This window comes from Trichosurus vulpecula, chromosome 3 (genome assembly GCF_011100635.1).
Source record: "Trichosurus vulpecula isolate mTriVul1 chromosome 3, mTriVul1.pri, whole genome shotgun sequence".
In the NCBI taxonomy this organism is placed as follows: Eukaryota; Metazoa; Chordata; class Mammalia; order Diprotodontia; family Phalangeridae; genus Trichosurus; species Trichosurus vulpecula.
The window spans coordinates 391793603-391810838 of record NC_050575.1 but is presented as its reverse complement, the minus strand read 5'-3'; the positions used below and the strand labels follow the sequence as shown (position 1 = coordinate 391810838).

The following is a 17236-nucleotide window of genomic DNA, read 5'->3' as shown; positions in this document are numbered from 1 at the left end:
GTTTTAGATCAGCAGTCTTGGCTGAAGAAATGAGGGTCTGGGATGCAGGGAGGGAGGGAGAAGTAGAGTTCCAAGGAGACAACACTTGGTGAGAAAGTTGAAGAATGTTTCAAGGCTGAGGACACACTGCTGGGAAATACAGCTATGATTGTCAGGACCCAGCATCCTGTCCCTAGTGGGGGTAATGGTGATGCTTTATCTGATAACTGATGGGTCTTCTGCTACCTTCATAGCACTTTTCTTGCTCCAAACACTCTGAAAAGAGTCCTTAGTGTTAGAACTGTGAATACACACCCCCTCCAGGTTTAGGATCCAAGGAGAAGTGGACAGGCCTCCTCTTCTCTATAGATAATACAGGCCATGGTTTCTAGGGTGAAGAATCAGGTTGACTTTGGTACCAAAGAGTGTCCTCCAGGGACATTTCTTTCCATGAAAGCTAGAGGTAGAACTAAGTTATTGTCACTCCTCAGAGACATAGTCTCTGGAGTTCCACCAAAGTGATAGATCTTCCACCATGGCTCCTAGCCACCCTCCCCTCAATCACTTATTCCCTGACCCAAATAAGGAATTGGCCAAGCCAGGATGAGGGTATCAGACAGCAATAAATTTATTGAGTATTCCAAAAAATAAAAATCAACACAAACCAGTAAAAAATAAGAACATGGGGACTATGGAAAATATATGTTAAAAAATGCAAGAGGAAAAGGGTCCAGGGTAGAACGGGTACAGAAATTGAGCTAACACATCATAATGGGGATGTCAGGGTTGGGAGGCAGGAAAGGGAATATTATTAAATACTGAATGATTGAAGTTTGGGAACCTTTAATGTGAAGCAACTATAAGCCGGGTGCCTAGCTCTCAGCTAACTGGAAGCAAAGATGGAGGACTCTGTCAGGTGACTGGATGATCTGGAAAAAACTTGCCCTGGTGAGGGAGACTCTCTGTCCCAACCCCAGCCAACAACAGGCTTCTTCCTGGGTCCTGCCCGCTCCATGCCTCCTGCTGGACCCCTAGTGGCTTCACTTGGCCCCCTGGGCCTCTGATTCTTCCTCGTCATCCTCATACATCTCCCCTTCCTCCTCTGCTGTGGCATCCTGGTACTGCTGGTACTCGGACACCAAGTCGTTCATGTTGCTCTCAGCTTCTGTGAACTCCATCTCGTCCATCCCCTCCCCGGTGTACCAGTGAAGGAAGGCCTTGCGACGGAACATGGCGGTGAACTGCTCAGAGATGCGCTTGAAGAGCTCCTGAATGGCCGTGCTGTTGCCAATGAAAGTGGATGACATCTTCAGGCCACGGGGCGGGATGTCGCAGACGGCCACCTTCACATTATTGGGGATCCACTCCACGAAGTAGCTGCTGTTCTTGCTCTGAATGGCCAACATCTGCTCATCCACCTCCTTCATAGACATGCGGCCACGGAAGACGGTAGCCACTGTCAGGTAACGCCCGTGGCGAGGGTCGCAGGCAGCCATCATATTCTTGGCATCAAACATCTGTTGGGTGAGCTCAGGAACTGTCAGGGCTCGGTATTGCTGGCTGCCACGGGCTGTGAGTGGGGCAAAGCCAGGCATAAAGAAGTGTAGGCGGGGGAAGGGAACCATGTTGACAGCCAGTTTCCGGAGGTCGGCATTAAGCTGGCCAGGGAAACGCAAGGAAGTGGTCACACCACTCATGGTGGCAGAGACCAGGTGATTGAGGTCGCCATAGGTGGGGGTGGCTAGCTTGAGGGTGCGGAAGCAGATGTCGTAAAGGGCTTCATTGTCGATGCAATATGTCTCATCTGTGTTCTCCACCAGCTGGTGGATGGACAGGGTGGCATTGTAGGGCTCCACCACTGTATCGGACACTTTAGGGGAGGGCACCACGCTGAAAGTGTTCATGATTCGGTCGGGGTACTCCTCTCGTACCTTGCTGATGAGAAGGGTGCCCATACCAGAGCCAGTGCCCCCACCCAGGGAATGAGTGAGCTGAAAGCCCTGGAGACAGTCACAATTCTCACACTCTTTCCTCACCACATCTAGCACGGAATCCACCAGTTCGGCCCCCTCAGTGTAGTGACCCTTGGCCCAGTTGTTTCCTGCACCACTCTGACCTATGAGACAAGGAAGAGAATAAAATAGCTGAAGGGGGTGAAAATCAAGTCAGGCTCAGTGGGTTAGGCAGGCCAGTGGTCTACATTAGTACTGGCATTTACAATGTATAAGAAGCTTTCAAATCCATTCTTTTAGCAACCTCATGGGGCAGGCAGGGAAACTGTTACACTCTCTGATTTACAGAGCATCAGGGAGATTGAGTGAATTATCCAGATCTCATGATTACCAAATGGCAGCTGAGACTTGAACCCAGTTCTTCTTATTCTTGGCCCAGCATGCTTTCTATCATACTAGGCTGCTTCAGACACGAAAGGAAAAGCAATAAAAATCTTTGCCTCAGTTTCCCTTTTGTGAAATGGGGATATCTCAGTTTCCTCATCTGTAGAACAGGGATAATACCTACCTTGCCCTACTTATCCTCACAGAGCTATTTGAAAGATTAAGTGAGAAATTATATATGAAAGCACTTTGAAAAGTAAAACATCCATAATTAAATGCAAGGTATATGCAATAACCCATTCTCCTCTACCCTCTGCTAGCTTACTTTTGTTGTTTCTTTATGGAGATTTTTATATATGGAGTTTGTCTAAAGAAGGTGGGGTGGTGGAAAGGAAAGATACCAAAGATGAAGTTGTCAGGTCTGAAGAGATGTCCAAAAGCACCAGATCGAACGCTGTCCATGGTTCCAGGTTCCAGGTCCACCAGGATGGCTCTGGGCACGTACTTGTGAGCTAGGGATATGAGAAAACAGATAGATTATATAAGGCCCTGTGGCTCTAGGGCCAATGATGACAATTCCACTTAGACCTGCTTTCCCTCAAAAGATTCTTGCTCTGGCTCGCTGAGGTCCTTTCCACTTCAGGGTTCACTCAATCTAAGTCTGTCCCATTATACCCATTATTCTATCACTTTCTTAGGCAGAGTCTGAATAATCTATCCACTGTTGGAAGGGGAGGGGGAAGACTGGGAAATATCTTTCAAATCAGTGCAGTGATCAATCTTAAATTCAGAGGACTGACAAGGAAATATGCCTCCTGCTTCTCAGCAGAGAGGTGAGGAATGAGGCATACATCTCTAGATGTGGCTAGTGGGCTTATTTGTTTTATTTTCCTGTACTTTTGAGACAAAAAAGAGTTATATGGGGTGGGGCAGGATGACTAATAAGTGACAAGGATATTTTTTAAAAGAGGAAAACATTTAAAAGGAAATGACCTCCCAAAGTATAGCTCAGCCACTAAACAGAGATCTTCTGCCACTGGAATAGGCTTTTGGGATTATAAAAATGTAAACACAGCTCCGAAATACCATGAAGGAGAAACTACTGCAGTGGATCTTCCTAAAATGCTCAATCTTCCCTTAGTCCCCTCCACCCCCAACTGCACAGGCCCTCTGCCAAGGCACACTGTTGTTGATCCCAATTTAATCTATCTTTGCTAATTCAGCTAATTGGATGAGTGCCAATTTCAATACAATGAACATTTGTTAGATGCCTACTGTATGTAGTGCAGAGCACTGATGTAGGTACTGGGGCTGAAGAAGAGAAACAGATTTAACATAAACCACAGTCTGTCCTTATGGAGAGCTTAGAGTCTAGTCAGGGGACATAACACCTAAACAAGCAGAATATATTGTTTGGTATTTGATTTATTGCACCTCTGGAGGTGAACAAGAGAGAAGTCAGCAAAATGATACACAGGATTCCAGTGGGAAAAGGTCATTCCTGACTTGGGAGATCAGAGCCAGCCCAGCACTTCCTTCTAGGTTCCATCCAATCTTGAGGGGTCTTTCCCATCTCATTGTGGCCACCATCTCAACCTCCAGAGTCTCTGTGGTCCCACTGATTCCCCCAACCCCCAGGCTAAAGCTTCTTTAGGTCATGCCACAGGGTAGCAGCAGGTTAGGAAGGGTTTGAAGGCCATGTTGGATAAGGAGATACTCACATGAGGCTTCATTGTAGTAAACACTGATCCTCTCTAGCTGTAGGTCTGAGTCACCCACATAGTTGCCACTGGGGTCTATGCCATGTTCATCACTGATCACTTCCCAAAACTGATGAGAGATGCATGGAGAAAGACATGAAAGATGGTCAAGGAAAGGGAAGTAGTCAACAGTGTCAAGACATGTTATCTAACACTTAGCACTCACCTCTAGAGCCTAGGAATCTGGAGCTCTGGGTTCTAGGCACTGTGACTAACTACCTTAGGCAAGATATGTAACCTTGTTGGGACTCAGTTTAACCTCTTTTTCCTTTAGATTTGTGAGAGGTAACTTAGTAGAGTGGGAAAAGCATTGGAGAGTGACATCTAGTAAGATGTTAGAGTGAGAAGCTGCAAAAAACAAAAAGATACACTAACCTTGGAGTCAGAAGACCTGGTTCTAGCTCTATTACTTACTTATGGAACTTTAGACATGTATAAAATGGGAATGATTTTTGTATTACTTACCTCAAAGGTTTCTTGTGAATACCAAGTGAGACTATTTGTAAAATGCTTGGTAATCATAAAAGTTTTAGAAGTAGCCAGGTGGTACAGCAGATACAATGCCAGGTCTGGAGTTAGGAAGACCTGAATTAAAATCCAGCCTCAGACACTTACTAGCTGTGTGTGACCCTGGGTAAGTCATAACCTCTATTTGCTCCAGTTTTCTCATTCACAAAATAGGGATAATAATAGCACCTCCCTTCCAGGGTTGTTGTAAGGATGAAAGAAGATAATAATCATAAAACACTTAGCACACTACTTGGCACATAGTAAGTGCTATATAAGTGTCCTGTTGTTTTTCAGTCATGTCTGACTCTTCATGACCCCATTTGGGGTTTACTTGGCAAAGATGCTAGAGTGGTTTTTCCAGCTCATTTTTACAGATGAAGAAACTGAGGCAAACAGGGTGAAGTGAGTTGCCCAAAGTCACACAGTTAGTAAGTGTCTGAGGCCAGATTTGAACTCATGAAGATAAATTCCTGACTTCAGGCTTGGCACTCTATCCGCTGCATCACCTAGCTGCCTATATAAATGTTAGCTGTTTTATCATTTTTATCATTATTTTAAAGTGAGTTATTGTTATTCTTTAGTTCATCAAAAAGCATTTATTAAGTGCCTAATATTTGCAAGGCACTGGGCTAAATACTGAGAATAAAAGAAAGGGTAAGAATAGTTCCCGGCCTTAAGGAGCTCCCATTACAGTAGACAACATGTAAATAACCAAGTGCAAACAAGATATATACAGAGTAGGTGAAAGTATTCTGAAAGAGGCAGGATTTAGCAGCTGCAGCAGGAGACTGGGAAATGCCTCCTGTAGAAGATGAGATCTGAATGAGCCTTGAAGGAAGCCAGGGAAAATTTAATCCCTGCGCTTTATCTTACAAGGTTGAAAATCAGATGAGATGATACACGTGAAAGCTCTTTGAAAAGTATTTTTTTTAAAACCTCAAAATGCAAGGGATTTTAAAAATCGATGCTCATCATTAATATGTGTCAAGCCTATTCTTGTGTGACTTTCCCCTAGGATATGTGACTCATTTCAGAGTCTTAGTTTTTACACCTGTGGCTGGAACTATTTAAAAAAGCTTAGGGTCATAGAATTAATGATTGAAAGAACCTTCCTCACCTGTATCATGAGGATAATATTACCTGCCTCACAAGGTTGTGGGGTGCATCAAATGAGATAGCAAATGTAAAGTGCTTGGAAGACTTTGAAGCACTATATAAATATTAACTATTATTACTACTGTGTCCAACTTCTTTATTTTACAGATGAGGAAACTGAGGCCCAAAGACATTAAATAATTTGCCCAAGGTCAATATATAAGTATTAAGTAGCAAAACTGGAATTTGAACCCGGATCCTCTCACTCCAGATTCCTCAACTGTAACATAGGGATAATATTAGCATCTACCTCTTGGGGTTGCTGTGAGAACCAAATGAAATAATATTTGTAAAAAGCTTACCAGTGCCTGGCATATTATAGGTGGTATGTAAAGGATTATTCCCTTTCCTCCAAATACAGGGCTCTTTCCGTGGTATTATTCTAACAAACTGAGTTTTCAGAGCAAATATCCTCACTTATATTTTAAGACCTACCTTCACTGGGTGGGTGTGCCCTTTCTTCAAATGAGATGTTTGTAAAGTGCTTAGCACATAGTAGTAGGCACTTAATACAGGCCCCCACCTCCCATATTCCTTTGCCATCTCTTCCCCCACCACTTAGTCTATGATTCAAATAACTTCCTTTCAGTAGTTCAGATTTCAGAGGCAGGAATTCAAAACTATGTCCCAAAGTCAAGAACTTTCCAAGTGTAGAGTCCCACCAAACATTCTGTGATGTTGTCTCTAGGCTTTGACTAGACATGGTAATCATTGGCTCCTGGGGACAAATGTTCCCACAAAAACCATCATGCCCTAAGGTGGAGGGGGAGATATCAGGAACCTTAATGGGAAATACAGTAAATGGAAAGCTATGGGAATAGTAATAGTTCATTGATTCATAATTTCATTGGTGTGGACACTCCCTCCGTTGGGAGAAGTTGCCATTCCTCTGTCCCTTAATAGATAATTTTAGATCAATAAACATATGATTTTGTCATGGTAGGGAACCCCTGGTGAGGAAACACTCTACAAATTCAGGTCAGCCATTGCTCTTACAGTCCTAGGGAGTTGCCTGGGACCACTGAGGTTAAGTGACTTGCCAAGGGTCACACAGCTAGCAAGACTTGAACTCAGACCTTCCTGACTCCAAGGCCAGCTCTCTGTCCATCATTCCACACTATCTCTCCTAAGTATATCATTTTCATGAGTTGCCATGGCTGAAAAAAATCAGTTCATGTCCTGGTGGCCAACTCTCTAATGTTATGATAATTAAAATTAATACATTCATATAGTGCCTTAAGACTTATCTGCTCCAGGTCAGGGGAGCTGAGGGGAGACTCAGCTTTTGAGTTGAATGAGTAAGAGTTACAGGGATGCCAGGATAAGTTTCAGAATTAGATTGGATACTGAGAAAGAGTTGGGTCCAGATACTGAAATTCTGCTAGCTACTACCCCACGAAAGATTCAATTAGAGTTCAGTCCCATTCAATTCAGTAGACACGTATTAAGTGCCTAATGATGAAGGCAGATACATTGGAAAGAGTGCTGACTCTGGAGTCGAAGACTTGGGATTCAAATCTCACCTCTGATGTTTGCAACCTGCGTGATGATCTTGTGCAAGTCACAACTTCCCTGGGTGTCAGTTTCCTCATTTGTCAGAAATGGGTATTGGATTAAGTGTACATCTAGCTATCTATGCTCCCATGTGTAAATCATTGTACTAGGGCAGTGTCTCCAAACAGCTTCTGCCGCAGGTTGTGGGGAAGCAGAAACTAGAAAACCTTGGGGGGAGCTGTCCGTGGTTCTGACAAGCCTCAGGTCACTAACTGCATTCCCTCTGCATACTCATCTTCCCTTATCCCTCCTTCACCACAACCAAGCACAGAGGGGTTCAACACCTTTGTTTCCTGGCCTTATAGGGAAGTGCATTAAGTTAAGGGAAGGTCTATCTTTAGAACTAAAGGAGATAAGAAAGACAGCTAACATATAAGATGGTGTAGTTAGAACTGGGAGGCCCTGAGGCTGTACTCAAAGAGAAGGATTAGGGGACACTCCAGAGCTTTAGTCACAGTTCCTGGAGAGTTTTCTTTTAAAGGGATGTGAAACCTAGATCCCAAGACCAGTTTTCCTTTATCCTCCCCCTGCTACCCAATTGGGGTAGGGGAGCATCACCTTACCCAGACATGTGGGACCCATTCATCCAATCCTAAAATGTTCTAAGAGCAGGAGAATCTGTGAGTGGAGAGGAAAGGGGCTGCTTGGTGATTCTAAGAGGGAAGCAAAAACCTTCCCATTGATTGAGAGCACAAAAGATTCCTCCCTGCACTTCCCAAAGCAAGAGGTCTTGCCCAACAGCTTGGAAGGAGGAGAGGGGGTACTAAATTGCTGTCATCCATAGCCCATATGGTGAATGAGGAGACAGACTTTGATTCCATTAATGAAGCACCACTGTAATGACCTACTCCAGGTAAGAGTCCAGGGACATCAATTGAAGCTGAAGGCCAGGCTAGGGTGATAAGAGAACCCGCGCTAAGGGGCTAAGGGGCTGCCTGACTGCTATTTCTGGGTATAGCTTGCCTCTAAAGGCCTCTCAAAGCTCAGTACCACTGAGTCCCTTCACCAGTCTCCCTGAGGATCTGGGCTAAGACCTCCAGGCCCAAAGGAACAAATCAGAGAATCTGAGTGTCCCACATAGGTTGAGAGAATGGAATGCCTAAGGGATGTAAGTTTCTGATGATTTAAGTTTCTGGCTCTACCAGAAAAGGAGGCTGAGTCCTGACTGGGAAGGCTGAGAAAATAAATAATAAAGAGTAACTCATGGAGAAATACCATCTTAAATTCAGGATCCCAGGCAAAACTAGGGACAGAGGGTGGGGCCATAGATAATCAGGTGACAAGAGCCATGCTGACCTCTCTGAACCCAAAGGAGCTCAACTGCTTGCTCACTCCACCCTAAGGTCCACAGACCTCTTTTGTCTCACAGGCCACTGCAGAACTGCTTTACCTGCACAGGCTCTCTTCTCCCCAGGCAGCTGGGTCACATGCTGGGTGCTGCTGCCCCAATTTTCCAAGAGGCACCAGCATTAGCTCAAATGTGACGCATCAAAGAAGAGTGTGTTTTCCCTTCTTCCTCCCCTGGGGGCCAGGCAGGGCCACCCTGGGCCTTACTCATTCACCTCCTACAAGGTAGGGAAGGAGCCCTAGGGGTGGGGAGCAGATCTTGGCACCTAGCTAAGACCTTCAAAAGCCTGATCTCAGCATTCCGAGTAAGGAGCCGGCATACTAACTTGAGGGGGGGAGGAGGGAAGTGTTTAGGTGACATATTTTGTTTTTCCTCAAATTCTCTATGATTCCAATGTTTCCTCAACCCATGAAGGTAGCAGAGATGTGACTCAAAATCTCTTTAATACTATAACATAGCCCCATTTAGTGAAATCATCATAAAGCTCTGAATTTAAACACTTCTCTCTTAGAAATGACTAGAAGTGATTAGACATCACTTGCTCTCATAGTATCCCCAAGGGGATGCTCATTGTCTCCTTTCTACAGACAATGCAACTGGTCCAAGATGGCAAGTAGGATCACTGATTTAAAGCTGGAAGGAACTATAAATATCTTAATTTTACAGATGGGAAAACTGAGACCCAGAGAAATGATTATTTCCCAAGGTCACACAGGCACTAAGTAGCACAACTGGGATTTGAATCCTCAGATTCCACATCCAAAGATCTTCCCACTTCACCACGAAATTGGGAACCAAATCTCAGGCTACAACCCTGTCCCCTAGACCACTACTGCTCCAGGGGCCCCAGAAGTGATGACTAATAAGCATCCATGTCCCACACTTTGGCCTCGCTTAGTACTGTGTCCACTTGCTGCCTCCCCCTTCCTTCTCTACCCCTTTGGCCCTCAGCCCCTGACCCTGCTCAGTGGCAGGTGTTCTGTGCCTGCCCAATTCCCCAGTGACCTGTCTAATGAGCTAACAGACCCTCTGGCCCCAGGGGTGGCTGCTGACTTGGCCACAGCTGCTCCCCTTACTCCAGAAGGAAACCTGATTTGATTTCAGGCTCCCATCCCCAAGCCCTTCCTCCTCCTCCTCTCTCTGCCCCCAGTGAAGCAGGAGATAGGCCAGTCTTCCTCCCCCTTCCTCTCCTCCCCCTCCTCCTTATTCTTCATTCTGAGCAGGCACAGATGTGTCTGAAGGGTCTGATGGACGATTAGTGCTGCCTCATGCTAAGACACTGCAGCAGGTGCTTCCACCAGAAGCCTCAGAGAAGACCCACACTTACAATTTACATGTCAGTGCCACGTGGGCAGCTGCCTCCCTTCCATTATATCAATTAGCTTTGTGTTCCTCTGACTGGCTTCCTCAGGGGCTGTTGCTTATAGGATCACAGAGTTTAGAACTCAAAAGGCACCTTAATGATCAGAGGATAACAGATCTAAGACTGGAAGGGACCTCAGAGGCTATTTTGTGTTTGACTGTTCACCTTGAACACTCAAACCAACCAGCGTTTTTATTTTTTTCCTCACTATGGTACCATGATTTCCTTCCACTCTAGTCCGACCTACTCATTTTATAGATAAGGACACTAAGGCCCACGTGGGCAGGGGTGGGTGTAGGGAACCAACTAGCCCAAGGTCACATAGGTCAGTAAGTAGCAGAGTTAGGATTCAGAGCGAGGACTTTTGGCTCTGAATCTATTGTCTCAGCTGCCTTTCCAGTCTTAGTAAAAGTGTTTGGGGTTTTCTTCTCACCCTAATCCCAGCCCATTTCCCTTTTCCCTTTCTGGGTTGATTTTCATTGAACCACTTCCCCACTTAGGACCGTTATCTTTGTTGCCGATGAACTGAAGGTTCCCTACCCTAAGGGAAAAGCTAGACCGCAGTTTTTCCCTTACTCTCCCTGAGACCACCTGTCGGTGTTCATAAGACTTCGGTTTCAGGTTCATTGACCAGAGATTAGATCCCCTTCTTCCTTATCTTTTCCCCCCGACCCAGGTTGTTCTAGATTGATGCAGCCCTACCTTCTTCGTGATGGCTTTGTTCCCTACTCTCAGCTGCTACTAGACCCATCCCAGGAGATCCTCATGACTGGTTTGCGGGGAGGAGTCAGCTTTACGGTTGCTTCTTTCTTCTACCGATCCCACCTCGTCTCCCAAGAGGTGAAACCCCGGATCCCACTGGGCCTATTCAGGGTGGGGCCAGGGCCTAATTCGATCAGGTTTGGGGTTCCAGGAAAGGTCTTGATCTTACCCTTGGAAGCAGCCTGGGTTAGCAGAGACCTGAGACCAAGGTCACCCTGTGAATCACAGCACAACTCCACCCCTTCCTCCCCCGAAGAGAACAAAGAAAGAGGGGGTTGGGTCTGGGAAGGGTGCTGTGAGGTGGCTGAGCTGGTACGAGAGAGTTTTTCTGGGGCCACCCCTGGGCAGACCATCCAGAAAAGAATTGTTTCTTAAAGGTACGGCACCCTCGAAGAAATCGGAAAAAGGAGACAAAGAAGTATTGGAGAAGAAAAGAGGACAGTCTAAGTGGTCCTGCCACTGAATGGGAGGGACGACTTGGGGGAGGGGGGGCGGAATACCAAGATCTTTCAACTGCCCCGCCCAGCTCAGCCCCACCCATTTTTTCCTGAACTGAGACCTAAGGAACCCTGGAAAGATCCGCTACTCTGACGAGGTTGGGCAACGCCCACACCAGAGGAGCTCGGGGAAGGAAATTGGGAGCGGTCGCTGTCCAGGTTCGAATCCCTGACCATTAACCCAGGGGAAGACCCAGGTGGCCGGGCCTCCAGCTTCCCCAACAGGGGGCGTCGTCAGCCTGAATGTACGGGTTGACCGCTCCCAGGAGATAGATAGCGAGGTCTGACAAATTGAGGGGTGGCACCCTCCCCGACCTCCCACTCCCCACCTCCTTCAGCAAACTGGCCCTCGAAAGAGGGGGAGCGCTGCCCTGGAAACCCTCCACAGCTTGGGGAGAAGGGAAAGCTTCCTGGGGAATGGCAGAAGAAAGGTGGGGAATCCCGGCAGGGCGGGGACCCAGGCGTCCCGGCAGCCTGGCGCAAAGCTGAGCTCATCCCTTTGTTCCCGGCGCCGCAGTCCTGGGGTGTGGTTCAGCCTGTGCAGCGTAGCCTGGCGCTCCCCTTCCCGCCCCCCACCCCCACCCCGGCCACCTCCTACCCCTTCTCCCCATCTCTGAGCCCAAATGAGCCGGCTACACGAGTCCTTGAATGCCTCCTCCCCTTCCAAACGCTCTCCCGGACCCATCCCGGCAATAGAGCTGTGGATGCTCTCAGACCCTCCCCCACTCCCGACCCCAAGCAATGCTCAGTACAAAGACTGAGCTGGGGGAGCTGGGAACTCCGGCTTCCAGCGGGGTCTGCGGAGAGCGGGGAGAGCCCAAGGAAGCTGCCTACCCCCTAGCTGCCGCAGTGGGCTGGCCCAGCGCATTCGAACCTGGGGAGGTGTCACTGGCCTGCCCCAGCCCTAGCTCTGGTGCCTGTCTCTGTCCCGTCCCCTTCCCTGTCCCTACCTTGGCTCCGATCTGGTTGCCGCACTGGCCGGCCTGGATGTGGACGATTTCCCTCATTCTCGCTGGTCTTGCTGCCTTGCTGCAAGGGAACGGCCGGGGCTAGGACGTGGGACGCGTTCTTGCAGGCTGCAGAAGGCTGGGAGCTCATCGGCCGCCGGGTTTTATAGGCTGCGCGCTGCTGCACCGGCTGCTGGGCAGACACCGGCGTGCTCCGCCAAGAGCTGACCTCATCCTCGTCCCAGCCAATCGCGAGCCGCCGGCGGAAAATGCTGCAACATCCCTGCAGCATCAGTACCAACCAGAGCATCCCTCCCCCCGCCGCCCCCACCCTCTAGGTCCTGGGGGAGGGAGCTACCCACCCTCCCACCTCTGCTGCCCAGCGCAGTTACTTTGTCTGGCTGCACACAATGCCGTGCGGGCTGCTAGGGCCCCTCTGGGCAGATCTAGGCAGAATTAATAAAGGGGGATATGGCTGGGGGGCTTCCCTCAGTCAGGGTTTTGGGGATCCTTCACATCTGAAGCGGAGAAGGTGTCTCCGGCTTGGTAACGAAAGGGGGTTCCCCCGAGGACAATAGCGATTTCTCCACCCACCTGCTGGCACCCCTCTAGATCTGCAAAAGCCGGGGTCACACAGACCCCACCCAGCTCAGCAGCGGGCGGTGGCGGAAGGGGCGGAGAAGAATGCGGGAGCGAGCGTCTCCAAGTTACTCCAGACCTTCCTCTCCACAGTCCCTTTTTCTTTGTTTCCTTCTCCAGCAGCTTCTCTTCCATTGTACCCTCAGTTTCAAGGCCTCCCTCCTCCCCTTCTCTTCCCCAAGCATCTGGGACTTTGGTGCCCTCCCTTTCTCTAGCCCCAACCTCATCCTTTCCCAGGGGCTTGAGGAGCACCACCAAGCTCCGTTCCATCCTGCTCTGCCCCTTCGTGAAGTAGCAAAAAAGTAGAATTTAAAAGAAAGGAAAAGAAAGAGCGAGAAAGAGAAAGAATCAGAGAAAAGGAAGAGAAAAAGACAGAAAGAAAAAGAATTTCCTTTTTCTCGGGAATTAAAGCATGAGATCCCCTTGTTAGGAAATGGAAAGTAGGGAGCCTACACCCTTAGGTTAGACCTCCCCTCCCCCACTTCAGCCTGGTCTGCAGCCTGTAGAATAAACCTGAGGAGGAAGGATAGGACATGTAACTGGAGTAGTGGGCCCCTGTGCCTTAGAGAAGGGGTTCTTAAGCTTTTTACTATGGCATGTACTCTTTTGACATCTGGTGAAACCTATGGAAACCTCAGAATAATGATTTTAAATGTGGAAAATACATAGGATTAAAATGGAAGTAAATGATATTGAAATAATTTTTTTTAATTCACCATTGCTCTGAAATCTATTTATAGATCTCTTGGGTTAAAAACCCCTATCCTAGAGTGACCTCATAGAACACCCGAGATGCTTGTTGAGTCAAAATGTCCTTGGATGAAAGGAGGTCAGAGGAGGAAGGGGTGGCTTCTATTTATGCTAAGGGTCTGTTTTGCTGGGAAACAGGGCTCAGAGGTTCCAAGACTGATGGAGAATTGGAAACAGAACCCTGTTAGGAAACTCCTTATTTGAGGGTGCGGAAGGTAGAAAATGGCCAGAGAACCTCCCTGGGTGCCCACACTTAGAGGCTCAGTGACAGTGAAAGAGATATGGGCCAAGCCACACCATCCTCAGCCCCTCCCTGCGGCTTAAAGGTGAGTTTGGAAACCCAACCTAATTCTTGGGCTCCTTGCCCACTGTCATCGGAGCTCCTAGACTCTCTCAATCTGGCTCTGTGCCAGTGTCCCAAGCCCTGCAGCTGGGGTGGTAGCATATGAGGGGTGTGTGTGTGTGTGTGTGTGTGTGTGTGTGTCTGTTAGTGAGACTGGGATGGGGAGGGGACTATAAAGAGATCTATCCTCCCAAGTTGGCCCTCTGTACTGTCAGAGCAGGACACTTGATCACCCTAGCTCCCCGCTTAAAGATGTTGACCATTGCCCCTCTCAGTCCTTGTACCCTGACATTTGCACTTGGTATACTGCCCATCAGCCACCATGTTAATTCCATTCCCAGGCCTCACATCCAGCAGAGGACAATCCCTCAGAGTCCCAAAGAAAACTAGTTCAGCCCTTTGACTTTCTCCCAACAGTACGTTAAAGTAGCTCAGTCCCTAGGGAAACCGATCAATCAACATGAAAAGGCAGGGAGGAGGAGGAAGAGTAAGAGCCTTGAGCTGAAGCCGCCCACCCCAAAAGAACAGCTCCCAGTTTGCTTTCAGTGGAGCTATCTGGTCGCTAGAGGGCAGAAGGGCTCCCTTCCCTCGAGTGGTCCAATTTTCTGGACTAGTGCTGGTTTCACTTAAGCTGAAGGCGTGTGGCAGTTGAGTCATTTCTTTGATCCCCACAGCACCCACCATGCAGAGCCTCTCTTATCCAGGACTCTCCAGCTACTTTGATAGCGTGAAAAGAGTGAAGTCATCAAACCTTGCGGGTAACTCAAGATCAGAGTCCCTGGGTATTGTTCTCTGGGTAGTTGAGGATAGAATACTGCACCTCCTGCAACCAGGAGCCCCGGGTCAAATGCTAGAACTGATATCACCTAGTTTTATGTCCATTGGCCAATCACATTATGCCCTTGAGCCTGGGTGGGACCAATCCCTTTCATAGGGCTCTGAGGAAAGTGCTTTTGCCATAACTGTGAGTTGTAATTTTTAAGTTGTAGGGAGGGGCTAAGAGCAAGTCTTGGAACAGTCTCATTGCCTGGGAAGACACAGGGAACAACGAAGGTGGGTGATAGTGCTTATCACTCATGGGCACACCTCTTCAAACAGACATGGAAAGGTACAAATTTATGGTTCCCTCACAAGCTTTCTACAATGACTTCTACAATGTGTCCCTTGCCCTCAGCCCTTGCATACATGCTTAATATTTTTGTATAGTATGTAGTATATACAGGCATATTCCTGATTATAACAATGTACTTGGCATTACACTGAAATATGATTTGATTGTGAAATCACCTTTTAACAAAGTTCCCCCTTTGGATGGATGGGGTCCATCGAGTACATTATAAATTCAGCACTAAAGTTTTCTTTCCAGATCTGACTGGAGAGAAATACATACAGACCCACATGTATGTGTATTTATTTATATATATGCACATATATATACATGCATATATAATATGTATATACAAAACACATACATATATGACTATATATGTATGTCTTTAGATATCTGTTTCATACAAAAGTGCATCTCTTTACAACTGTGTATACATGTGTATACAAGGGTGATTGGGCATTCATGCATGTATCTGGGCACAATCTGTTGATGTGGTCAGTGGAATTGGGGCTGTGAGTCTGTAGTCTGTGCTTGTCAGCGTCTGTAGCCTATGCAGGAAGGTTGTTTCCTTTGGCCCCTTCTTCCAGGAAAGGCTCTAGTGGTCTTAATTTCTAGAAATCTTGTCTTTTGTTCTTGAGCTACACCCTCTCTCCATCCCTCCCTTCTCCCTTCCCCCACACACCTCCTCTTCTCCTTTATGATGTGGCCTCTCGTGGTTGGTGTCTATTTGCCTGTAGCCCCTCCTCCCTCTCTCTGTTCCCAGGGTCCCAGCATAAGGTTTTTTTAGCTGTTCTCTGGGTGGCTGCTGGAGGTTGGAAGGCAGGCTAACCGTGCTGCCTGATGCACCTCCCTCCCAGTCTCTACCAACACACCTAAGCAAGGGGAAGCTTCACAGTTCAGCCCCACCCTGGCCAGCTATCCCTCTCCTTTTGGCATCTAGCTAGGCTCACTTTCTCTCTCTTCCAGGGGAATGTCTGGTCTCAGGCAGCAGCCTGATTCATTCTCCTGCCTTGCAGTGCCAGGAACCAGCTCTCTGGCCCCTTAGCAAGAAGTCTGGGGCTGGGGTTAGCAGCCCCATTTGTTCTTTGACCTTGTGCTCCCAGTCAAGGGGAGGGGAAGTTGGGAGAAGACTCAGATCCTGAGAGATGAGCCAGACAAAAGGCACTTGTGGAGAGTCAACAAGTATTTATTGTGTGTCTGTTCTGCACAAAGCTAGAATACAGATGAGCTGTTTTTAAGACTCAACTTAAGGGGCAGCAAGGTGGATAGGTGAGCACCAGCCTTGGAGTTAGGAGGACCTGAGTTCAAATATGACTTCAGACACTAACTGGGTGACCCTGGGAAAGTCACTTAACCCTGATTGCCTCCAAAAAAGAAAAGACTCAACTTGAATTTCATAATAAGGGAAATGGAATGTGAGTAGGGGCTGATTGTCCTTGTTTTAAGAAGGCAGGGGAAGAAGAATAAAGGGGTGAGGGAGAAAGAAGGGGAGAAGAGGTATGTAGAAGGAGAAGCCCTAGAGGGGGTTGTGGTGCAGCGAGGGGTGGGAGGTCAGATTTGGGCTCCGAGTCCACTTGAGAATAATAATGTTAAGCAATAGCATTTCTATAGTGCTTTCAGGACAATCCTACATGGCAGGTGCTACTATCATCCCCATTTTACAGGTGAGTACTGGAGGTCCATTGGATCATCTCCGTACATAGCAGTGGAGAGACCCAGATTTCACAGTTCCCCCACAAGCTTTCTGGTAGCTGCCTGATCTATCCAACCAAATAAACTAGAGGTGCATACTCAGTTAGCATCCTTACCTTTCAGATGTGTCCATAATGATCAGAAAAGGCCCCACATTCAGAAGACAGATAGAACTACTGAATCATAGATGACTGGGTCTTGGTTGGGACTAAGAGATTCTCTAGTTCTAGTTCATCACTATCATTCGCAGATGGGGAAATGACTTGTCCAACGTCATATATCTAGTTAGTGGTGGCTGGGACTAGAATATAGGGTTTTCACATTTCACTAAAGTGAAATACATAATATATTTACATAATACATAAATACATAATGTTGCCTGAACTGGAACAAGGCAGAGAAAACCTTCTAATGTGGGTAAAAGCTAACTCTCTCACAATGAGCGGTGGTGCTCAGCTCCCCATACCTAAAGCTGCCCTATATTAGTGTT

General features: G+C 47.5%; 1 protein-coding gene across 1 annotated transcript; it reads right to left on the bottom strand.

Moving 5' to 3' along the window:
- Positions 1-583: 583 nt before the first annotated feature.
- Positions 584-12483, bottom strand: TUBB3 (tubulin beta 3 class III). Its single transcript, XM_036749093.1, has 4 exons — positions 12215-12483; positions 4037-4145; positions 2717-2827; positions 584-2095 (listed from the first exon to the last, which is right to left on the bottom strand). The coding sequence occupies exons 1-4, from the start codon at positions 12269-12271 to the stop codon at positions 1020-1022; spliced, it is 1353 nt and encodes a 450-aa protein (XP_036604988.1). The 5' UTR covers positions 12272-12483; the 3' UTR covers positions 584-1019.
- Positions 12484-17236: the final 4753 nt, after the last annotated feature.